The 10663-nt window shown below is 47.4% G+C and overlaps 1 protein-coding gene across 1 annotated transcript in view; it reads right to left on the bottom strand.

Moving 5' to 3' along the window:
* Positions 1 to 9696: 9696 nt before the first annotated feature.
* MAPKAP1 (mitogen-activated protein kinase associated protein 1) overlaps positions 9697 to 10663 on the bottom strand; it is a 40139-nt gene continuing 39172 nt past the window's right edge. The window contains exons 6-7 of the mRNA XM_010078324.1: positions 9849 to 9958; positions 9697 to 9737 (exon numbers count right to left, since the gene is read on the bottom strand). Coding sequence (XP_010076626.1) covers positions 9697 to 9737; positions 9849 to 9958 — 151 coding nt within the window. The remainder of the gene's footprint in view (positions 9738 to 9848; positions 9959 to 10663) is intronic.

Here is a 10663-nt window from a genome sequence, read left to right as displayed (position 1 = left end):
GTCACCCAGCCCCTGCGAGCCGGGAACAACACACCGCAGCAGCGCCGGGCATGCGGGACCTCCCGTGCTCCTGCTGCACGGCTGCGAGTCCAAACAGCACACAACAAACCCGAAATCCAAAGACAGTCAGCGCCTAACAGCCAAGGCAGGCAGCAACCAGTAAAAGTGAACGTGAGCGATGGTCCCGGCTCTGTCCACCCACAGAAGTAAGAGAGGAAAGGAGTCAAAAGAAAATACTTGACAAACATTTAACGTTGATGTCTGCGGTGCCTTCCTATTTCAGGCTTCTCCCTTCACAGGGATACATGATTTATTGCCTCACCGCTCCAACCCTAGGTTCTGGAAGTGTGATTTCTTTTTTTAGTTTAAACTATATTTATTTTTTTGTTATCACTTTTTTATTATTGCTATAGAAAATATTTGCTGGAAATATGTTGCAGCTATTACAAGGTCATAAAAAAGAGGAGGTTTATGTATTTCTATCATTTCAAAGAGTCTGTCAGAAAGTATCAGTCGCGCTAAGTGTAAGACTGCTGGATTCCAGCTCTCCCTCTGCCAGCACATGGGCGGCATATGGAAGAATTAAAACAGCTCCGTACGGATGCTCCTGGGTGCTGGCTGGGCGCAGGCAAAGCGCGGCATTGCCGCATCCTCCTGGGCACGGCGCGGCATCGCCGCACCCTCCTGGGCACGGCGCCGGAGGGGCAGGGGCGAAGCCCAGCTCCCCCATCGCTGCCAGACACTGACCCTGGGCTGGACGACGAGCACGGGGCAAGGACCACGGACAGAAATTGCCTGGAGAAGGAGAGGGATTGACACCCTGCGGAGAGCCCACGCACCGGGAACAGAGAGAGGGCTCAGGCCTCCTTCTGCAGGATTTTTTTTAGAACATGACAGAAGGGGCAAGGATTCCATTGTGTGCTTGGCAATGACAATAAAACATCAGAAAATATGTAAACAGTTTGAGAGGAAATAGCTGTAAAGCCAGAATGTTTACATCTCAAACCCTACTGCTGCGAGGACATCTTAAATCTGTTTATCCGTTAAAAATCCCCAACGCCCCTCAACACCTCTGAAGTGGAATAAAGATCTTATCATCACAAATGCAAATACTGGTTAATAAATAAAGATATCTAAATAGTGAAAACAAACTTTTAACATTACGCACAAGCACGAGACATTTTTTCCCAGTCCAATCTGTTTTTTCTTAACTTGCACTGTTGTGACATTACTGAATTTCAGATACAGTTATCTGCCGCTCTCCGCAGGAATACAGATGGTTTTTGTAGAAATAAACAGTCATTTATATGAAACAATTGTAAAATAGTTTATGGAAACCAGTGGTGTAATGCATTCAAATAAATGCCAGGACCGGCTGATGGAGAGCCAAGGTGTTAAATCACACTGCTTAAGAATTCAGCTGTGGGAAACAGATAGTAAATCCAGAGTGACAGAATTTCCAGTGATGGCAAAGGTTTCTGACATCTAGTCCAGTACACAAAAACTACAGCAGTTCAAACCCATTTTACTTAACACTACCTCGACAGCCAGTGAAATTAAAGAATTTAGTCAAAAGCCCCTTAAAAAGAAACAAACACTTCATTTATGTATTGGTTTTTGTAGAACAGAAAACACGCAGCACAACGAGCAGCAAACCAGCCTCTGCAAATATGAACAGAAGTGTTTTATTTAATTGCTGCTACAGACTTCTGTTCTTTTTGCATTAGCAATAGCTCTAAATAAAGCTGAAAGGAGAAAGAAATCATCATGTTTGATCCATAATGTAATGTAGCTATGGCAGAAATACAGTATATAGATTTTTTTTTTTTTTTAAATCACAAATTTAAGAGACCACGTCAGGGCAAGCGGCGTGCGGGCTGCGGGCAGGGCAGCACACATCTCACCAACACCCCAAATCCCCTCCGCAGCCTGTGCCAGGGTGAGCATCCCGCAATCCCGGCGTGGGTGGGTATTTGTGATGCAGATCAACGCGGGTCCCTGCCTTACTGACTCGGATTAGAGTGAGAAAGGTGCTCTCCCCTGGTACCGATGACAGCACCGCAGCAAGGGGCGACCCAACACCTGGACGGGTGTGTTTCGGGCTCCACAAAGAACCGGCAGGAAGGAGACGGTCCCGTGGATGTACCTGGTGCATCAGCAGAATCGTCCTCCATCAGAGCAGATAAAATAAACAAAAAAGTCTCCATCACCCAAACACTGAGCCGCAGAATCTAACACGTCACATAAATTACAGCTTTATTACCAACCCAGAAGAACCAATAAACGCATGATTTCAATACCAACAGCTCTAAACCAGACTCGGTTCAATATTTCACTTTCATTTCAGAGGCCAGGCATGAGAAATTCTCCTCAACCATTCGGGCTGATGTCCAGAATCCCTTCAGCCCAAACACACGGGACTAACGAGCTATTTCTATTCTGACAAACTATTCACAAACTTTATTCCCCGCGAGCTGTTCCCACGTACACCAGCATCCCCGTCCCCCCGTCATGTCAGTGTCTGCTCAGCATCAGCAGCCTGGGGAGAACGGGCTTGCTGAAATAAATTATTGCCGCTGCAGAGCAGGGATGGAGTTTGCAGGCAGAGGGAAATCATTCCCAGCAGCCTCGCTCACACCTCTCAGCACAGAGGGGCTCACCCCGCACAACACCAATCCCGCCCAGGAAAATTTGCAAAGAAAAAGCAGCAAGCAATCTTTGCCTAACGCACACGGCGGCACAGAGCAAGCCAGCATCAGACCCGGACACGGCTTGGGGAGCGCAGGGCGGAGGGTGCTGAGCTGGAGGGGCGAGGGGAGCCCCAGCCCGGCAGAAATGAGCCCCTCGAGGAGGGAAAACATTCATTTTAAAAATTGTTTATATGCCCCATCCCGGCATGCCAGGAACAGCAGCCCTCCTCGGCATCCGCGGGAGGCAGGAAGGAGACAAATCGAATGTGGCACCGCAGCAGCCACCCCAAGCTGCTGAGATAGTCCAGAACCAGCAAACCTGTGGGGCAGGGTTAAAGGAAAGCCCTCAGCCTTCGGGCATCGCAGGATTTCCCTGGGGCCCGGGGCTGCGCGGCAATAAGTGGTTTTTCACACAAACACTACCTTTGTGTTGCAGCTTTTGCTTCTCTCCTGTGTGAGCTGTGAATACAAGGTGTTTGCAAGTGTGCTTCCGAAACTGTTTAAACCACGGGATTTGACACTAGAAGTGCTGCCGGGGCTGGTATGTCGGAAGGGGAAGGCTGGAACGGGAACGCTGGAACAACGCGCAGATCTCTGCCCTCGCTGCCTTCGGCACGGAGGAGCAGCCCCACGCCCGCAGCAGAGCTCTCACCCCGAGCTGCAGTTCCCCAAGTTCTGAAGGACGACTCAACCGCTCCGCGTGAACACATCCGAAACACCCGAACAACAAACCGCCACAGCCCGCGGTTCTGTCAGGCTGTGCCGCTTGCCGCAGCTCTGGGTTACCTGTGCCGGACCCGAGCACTCCACCCGGCCCTTGCAGCTGGAATCCCTGGGATCCCGTTGCAGAGACTAAAATATGATCTGGAGGCTTTTATTTTTATGTCCTATCCTGTTTCTTAAATTTTTCTCTCTCCTTATTATTTAGCTTCCTGTGGCTGTGAGATAATACACTTATCCAGACGAGTAAGATTATTTTAGACTATTTTTGGTCACTTTGCACATTTTAAAGAACGCAAAAAGCTCTAGCTGACAGCTGTTAGGGACTTGAGCATTATTGTAAAGCAGCTGTTTTCATTTATAGAAAAAGTATTAGTCCTCCTCCAAACTGAAGAGAATACCAAGTTAATAACTCTCACTCTAACCTACGGAAAATACAGGTCATGTCTGTGAAATGCTGGCAGGAGGTATTGTTTATAACAATTAAACTTGTGCAGCATTTTGTTCTTAAAAGGATTGAGCATTTCTGGCTCAGGGACCTTTGCAGTTTGAAGCAGCTATTAAATAATAATCAGTAGCATGTTCACCCTGCAAAGAATTTCTACTTGAAATCAGACAACATTAATCAGACAAGGCTTCTCTGGTCACAAGAAATTTCAGATGAAGAGAGGCTGACACGGACGAGAAACAGGCAGGGTTATCCCAACGTTGCAGCGCTTCACTCGGCTCAGTTTTTCTCGTTTCCCTCTAAGAACATTCGGGTTTTATATACTGACATCAATGCTTAATTTGTTTGAAAACAAAGCCTCCGTACACTTTCTCTCTGCATTATTATTTACCTTGCATTCGTATTTATAGTCCACTCCGTCCAGCTCTGGAGGGAAAGGCAACTGGCCTCCCAGAGAAGGGATCTGCTGACGAGCAGAGGCAGAGAGAGAGCTCAGAGGCGACAGAGATCACTTCCAAGTGTCCGTACAGCTCCTGCTCACATGGAATCCAGGAATCACCACGGCATCAAGATACACAAGGTATCAAGAATGAAGCAATCATCTTCCTTCTGCTCGTACAATTGCAAGCCACGCAAGCTCCTTTTGCAGAAAACACAGAACGCGGGCTGTAGCCTGGTGAGATCCAGCTGCCGGCGGCACGGTGGGGGATGCTGTCAGACCCAGCCCGAGCCGTGCTGCGGGATCCTGACGGAAGGGTCCCTGCACCTCCTCTTGGAAAAGCTGTGCTCTCCTTGGGCCAGCTCGCAGCCTTCCTCAAAGCAGGATTTGAAATGTACATCTGCCATAAGCCAAGTTCCCAGGCTAGAGGGGTGCTGGGAGGTACTGGTCCAGGTCAGCCCAGCAGGAACACACCCCGGATTGATTGTGCAGGGAAACCAGCTAGCGGCAAAGCTAATCAAGTTATATTGATCACGGTATTTTACAGTTCTGCAACATGATCTCCATGACCTACAAAACTTTCTCTGCAAAACACGAGGGTGGGATTTTAAAAGCATAATCTAATATCCACCCTGTTCAGAACTCAACATTGAGACTCTTGCTTAAGATTTCTAGGGAACAGAATTATATCAAGCACTAAAGCACCCAGATCTTAACCTCCCAAAAAGGCTTTTCAAGACTCCATTATTATCTCTCTCCAAAACCCAGAGAGCACCATCTCTGACATTTTCACTGATAAATTCAGGAGGAACAAGAAGTTCCCATGCTCATGATTTCAAGCACGTCATTCCCTTTCTGTACATCTGCCACACTGCAGACCAATTTTACATTTAAACCATCAGCTGCTGGAGGGCTCACAATGTTCAAAACCATTCTCAAAGAGCTCTAGACGTGGCAAGTTCATACAAAGCAATCCTCAGACCACCCCTGGATACTGGGGCTCTCTACAAGGCCATCACCCAGCACCTCCGTGCTGCCCAGCCGACGGGATGGGCACAGCAAGGTCCCTGCAGCACCAAGAGAGCTCTGGGGGTTCCTCTCCTCACTGCCGTGCTCAGGATATCACCCCGTCCTCAGCCTCCTTCTCTCCCATTCTGGCCATTTTGAGAAAACTCACTCTCATGAGAGACGTCACCGAGCCTCCGCCAAGGTGGTCCATCGCCGGATTAGACCCGTCTCCTCTGGGAGCCCATTCCACACCCAAGAGGGTTTTATTTCCAGCTCTCAGGTAAAATATGCATGTGCAATACACGCTGCTGAGCACGCAGTAGGTTAAACAAATTGATGATAAAGTATTCTACTTAGTTATTTTTCATTACCATAAGAAAACATCAATTACATTTCCTGTTTTACGAGCGTACACTGGGGAATCCATTACAACAACGGAGAGGTTATGTGACCGGTTTCGCTGCTTCTTTCCTAAGCAGAAGGAACAGTTAGCTTCTAAGGACAATGGAACCAGCCCAGGGACAAGGAAGGCACACCAGCATATCTGCACAGGCAGCTCCGATCCTGATTTATCCAGCCTGACTCCAACTAATTAAACATCTGCCTCAACAATTTCTTCCGCAGATTTATCTTCTCCAGTACGTAGCACTGACTGGTTGTTACAGGCTTCTCCCCAACTTGCAGCCATTCCCGCGCAGCTCCTCCAGTTGGTTATCTGGGCTCGTGGCAGGAGATGATGCACTGCTCCATTAACCCCCCGCCGCCGCCTGGGTGGGACAGGTCACCGGGCTCCCAAAGCACGCCTTCAGCACAGCCACGTCCTCTACGAAACGACTCTAGAGCGCGGCTCTCCCAGCTGTAGCACACTCCGGTTATTTTACCACCTGCTGCTGATTGACTCAAAAATTATTATTTTAGAATGGTCAGAGTTCAAACCTCCCAGGCACAAGCCTGGTGACACCAAGAAAGGAAAACTGCAAGGAACAGGAAACAGTTTGAATGGATTGCAATAATTTTATCTAACATAACATCTAAATAGAGCCAGGCACAGCCAGAATATTGCTTCCATGGCTTGCATGCCGCTAGGAAACAAAGGCTGTACCCAGTTCTGTCTCCTCCTCCTGACCTGTATCTTCCCACAACACACAACCTTTGCCTCGAAGTTAAACCGCAGTCAGAAGTCTTTACTTAGCTTTAGCCTTTTCAACAAATGGGGTTGTGAAACAAACCCATTGATATTATTTTTTACAGGCAGAGTTCAAGCTACAGCTCCATGAACCGGTGCACGTGCTGAGAGAGACCGCAGGGAATGCCGGGCTGCGCACCCTTCGGCAAGAGCCGCGGTCTGTTTCGGCAGCAGCCTCGCGCCCCGGAGGCAGGCGACGCTTGGGCGCTGCCGGGCTGGAAACGGCATTTCCAACAAAAGTCAAAACCTGAGAAGCTCAGAAGGTCGTTGACTCACGGAGGGGACAGAGGCTTGCGGATCTTCAGGAACTCGCGACTCGATCACTTGTTGCAAAGCCCACCTGTAAGCTGCAGATTACTGGCGGGGTACAATAACGAGAGAAAACTAGTCCAGTGTGTTAGCACCGGTCAGACTGGAACACCCCCTTCCTGACGACACAACAGGACCTCTGCCATTTCCTCCTCACCCAAAAGAGCCAGCCAAGGTTTGCATCCTCCTGCAAACGCTGGACCCACTGAAAAATGTCCCGTGAGGCGGTGGTGAAAACAGGTCAGAAAGCAATTTCTCACACAGGTACGTGAAAACCCCATAAGCTGTGAACAGAATCAATTCATTCGTCCTGTGAAGACCGGTCTGGAGGCACACGGAAAACGTGTAGAAACGCTCACAGGCATTTTGGTTTTACAGAAGCTCTAACTAAACATGGTAAGTCTATTTTTGGTCAGTACCTTCTGAAAACCAGAAGAATCAACGCAAAAGGAAGCACCGCTGAATGAGAAGAAATGCTTTTCCTAAATTATGTCTTATCTTTTATTCAGAACTTTGACATCCTAATCCACTGGTTGATAATGACTTGAGCTCCACCGGCACAGGACCGCGCTGCGCTAATGGTCTGATCTGAAATTCCATTTATCTGCGCATCTCCCAACCAACGCGAGAGCCTGCCCACTGCGAAGTGAGCGAATCTGGGGGCAGATGAAGAATGATGACAAACTCTTTTCCTACTCCTGCCCCAGCCTGGCCGTGCCCACCGCGGTGCCAGCCCTGGTGTCACTGTCCTCTGGCCCGGCAGCGTGTCACCCCGCTCCGGGACGGGGGCAGAAGGGGACGGCGAGAGCCGTGCTGGGGTCCGGAGGGTCCCTCCGTGCAGGCAGCTGCCATTTCTGCCCGTTTAAAGACGACAGGCAAGACCCTGCAAAGCCCCTCTGCCCCCCAAAGTCTGCTGACTGATGGGAATACGGGAAGTAATTGGGAATAAGGGAAGTCCTGGATAAGGGAAGATAATCTTAATAAAACCAACATTTAGAAAACAAAAAAATAAATATTTCATTTATGAAATTCAGTAATATGGGAATTCGAGCGGAAACCTTTTCCTCGAGCGATCCCTCTTCTCGCAGTGACACCAACTCATGAAGCTTACAGCTGCAGGGCTGAATTCTGGACATAGCTTCCCACAAGCTCCAACTGAAGCCTGAGACACGAGTAGTTCAAGAGACCCGTTACGTGTTCAAAAGTAAATATACCGGTAAGGCTTAGTCGTGACTTCTGCTGCAGTCATATCCACAGCGGGGATGACAGTCATGTCTCAAAGAGGTGAGATGTCACACGGATAATTTATAAAAAGTAAATTTAAATTATTTCTTATATAATTAAAAAACCCCCAAATGATACATACGTGCTTATGTACCCTGTTAGTACACAGCTTTCTGAGCAGGAGTGCCAAGAGAGTGCATTAGCGGAAGGAATAAATGACACGTCCGTTCTGCTTCTGAACTACCGAGCAAAAGTAACAAAATAAAAGCAAAACCACATTTCAAATGGACAGAGAGTAAAACATCTGTTACACAGAGGAGGAAAGCAGTTTAAAGACTGAGCTAAGTGAATCCTTTAGCCACCTTCCTTCTGGGAAGAGAAATCTGACCCCAGGAAATAAATAAAAGTCACCCAAAAAGTGAACAAAAGAGGTGTTTGAAAAAACCAGAACACCATTCATCGCAGCTAACGACTTGTTCATTATGAGTGATGATGGATAAAGACTTCTCACGCTGAGATGAAATCAAGATTTATATGCATTGTTTCCTCTCCCAACTTGTGGGAAGATCATCATCATTTAATTCTATCTCTGCGGCCAGTGATGGGCACCCAGAGAGCTGGTTATCAAACGGCGCAGTCAGCTGGCAAAAGCCGGAACGTGCAGTTGGCACATCTGGACGGAGCCGCCACAGCCGAGGGTGAACAATGACTGCTGGCCAGCGGCCAAATTGCTGCAGACGCTGGCGGGTCTCATCTACAGCCACCCCTACCGGCATCGCTCTCCCACTCTCCCCCCCTCGCCCTTTTTTTTTTTTTTTTTTTTACGAGAATCAGATTTTCATTGCTTCATTCAATTGCTCTCCTCTGCCATTTTTTACAGCTCTTATCGTTCCCTTGGAATATGGCCTTGAGACAGCTCATCCGTGTCCTTCACTGTGTTATCTCTTCTAACTTTTATTAAAACTTCAGCTCTCATCTGAAGATAGCTAATTAAATCCATGACAGATTATACACTCGTTTAAAAACGGCACTGAACTACTTTCTCTACAGAGAACAGGGTTTATTTTCTTTTCCCATAGTTAAAACTAAGGGTATATAAGGAGGCTTCATTCATTTACAAAGACAAGATCCTTATCTTTACCCAGCCTACAGATGGGTTTATATTAAAGTTCCTTTGTTGCGTGACAAGACTCGGTGCAATTTCTCACAGTAATTATTTCTTGTTGCTGGAAAGATCTCTCTGCATTATACTTTTGAAATATATAGACCAACATATACGTGAATGCACATTTACACCCTGGAAAAGCATCGCTCTAAAATATAACTGCAAGTACTGTAAATTTCCTTTTTTTAATGTTGATATGTCTGAACTAAAATAGTACTATTTCAACAACATTGCAGAATGTAAATTTTTCTTTTTCTCTACACGTAACTACTAGTCCTTTAAATTATTTAAAAATCATACTAAGCATCATTTTCTTACGTAAATTAAAAGTACACAAATGCTGTCAAGGACTGGTCTCACTGTACTCCCACCCATCATCTCAAACTACCACTAGCTGGGCTGGAATGCAAATGGCTTTGTTATCATAAATAAATATTTGCAGTAATGGATATACTGCTCTGCAGCAAGCATTATGCAGCTCCTCCACCGGCTGCTTTTCGCCAATATCTAGGACACAAACCTGCGCACAGAACTGCTGCTGAGCGGTGCTGAAAATCACAATACCCATGGACAAAACCTTGCACGACAGTTAAAAAGAGATATAGAATATGCTCATGGAAAAACACCCTACCCTCTAGAAAATATGATAAATAACCCACCTGAGCCTCTCTGTGATCCCTTCCTTCTCTTTAAGGCCTTTTGCAAGATATCCTTCATGGTGACCTTCATACTGTCCACCTGAATAAGTGAGAATCCATGAGCAGCATTTCTGCAAGACAGATGCACATGCATTTTTACACAATAGTCATCATCAGGCAGCTCACTGCAATTTTTGTTAGTTTCAAGCAAAGGACTTGTTAGGCACAACAAAGGACTAAGTTGTGCTATAAAAGTAAGTTAAAAGGAGAAACTGAGCAAACTCCTTAGAAAGGCAGAGACAAAACCGGAGAAAATGGATTGAGACTCAAGGTGTGCAGGGATTTTCCTAATTTATCTTTATTTCTGATCAATTTGTGTTCATCATTAAAAAAGAAAAATGAGCAAATGTACCTGTGGAGCTGCTCACCCACTCGTTATTGAGTATCTGGCGTTTCCCAGGGCAGACAAGAGAACAGTCTCAATGTCACTGTCATCCGCGTCCCACGGCAGAGGTAACGAGTCGTTAAGGAGAAGCGGAACGCCACTCGGGCGCTACCCGCAGCTTTTCAGCACGGGGAACCTACAGCACTACTTCAAACGTAAGGAACGTGCTTGCTTTGGACACATCTTTGGGAACGTGATGGCACAAAGTCCCACAGACAGGTTGGGACAGCGGGGCATGGTCCTGGCCACCGCCCGCAGGACAGTCCCCAGCCGGGGAACCGCTGCAAACAGCCCGGGGACGGCGACGGAAGGTACCGGCAGCCAGGCAGGGACGGGGAGCCCTGGGAAGCAGAGGAGGTGACAATGTAGAAGGAGAGACACGGGGTGAATC

This window comes from Pterocles gutturalis, unplaced genomic scaffold (assembly GCF_000699245.1).
Source record: "Pterocles gutturalis isolate BGI_N339 unplaced genomic scaffold, ASM69924v1 scaffold45863, whole genome shotgun sequence".
In the NCBI taxonomy this organism is placed as follows: domain Eukaryota; kingdom Metazoa; phylum Chordata; class Aves; order Pterocliformes; family Pteroclidae; genus Pterocles; species Pterocles gutturalis.
This window is presented reverse-complemented; position numbering and strand designations above follow the sequence as displayed.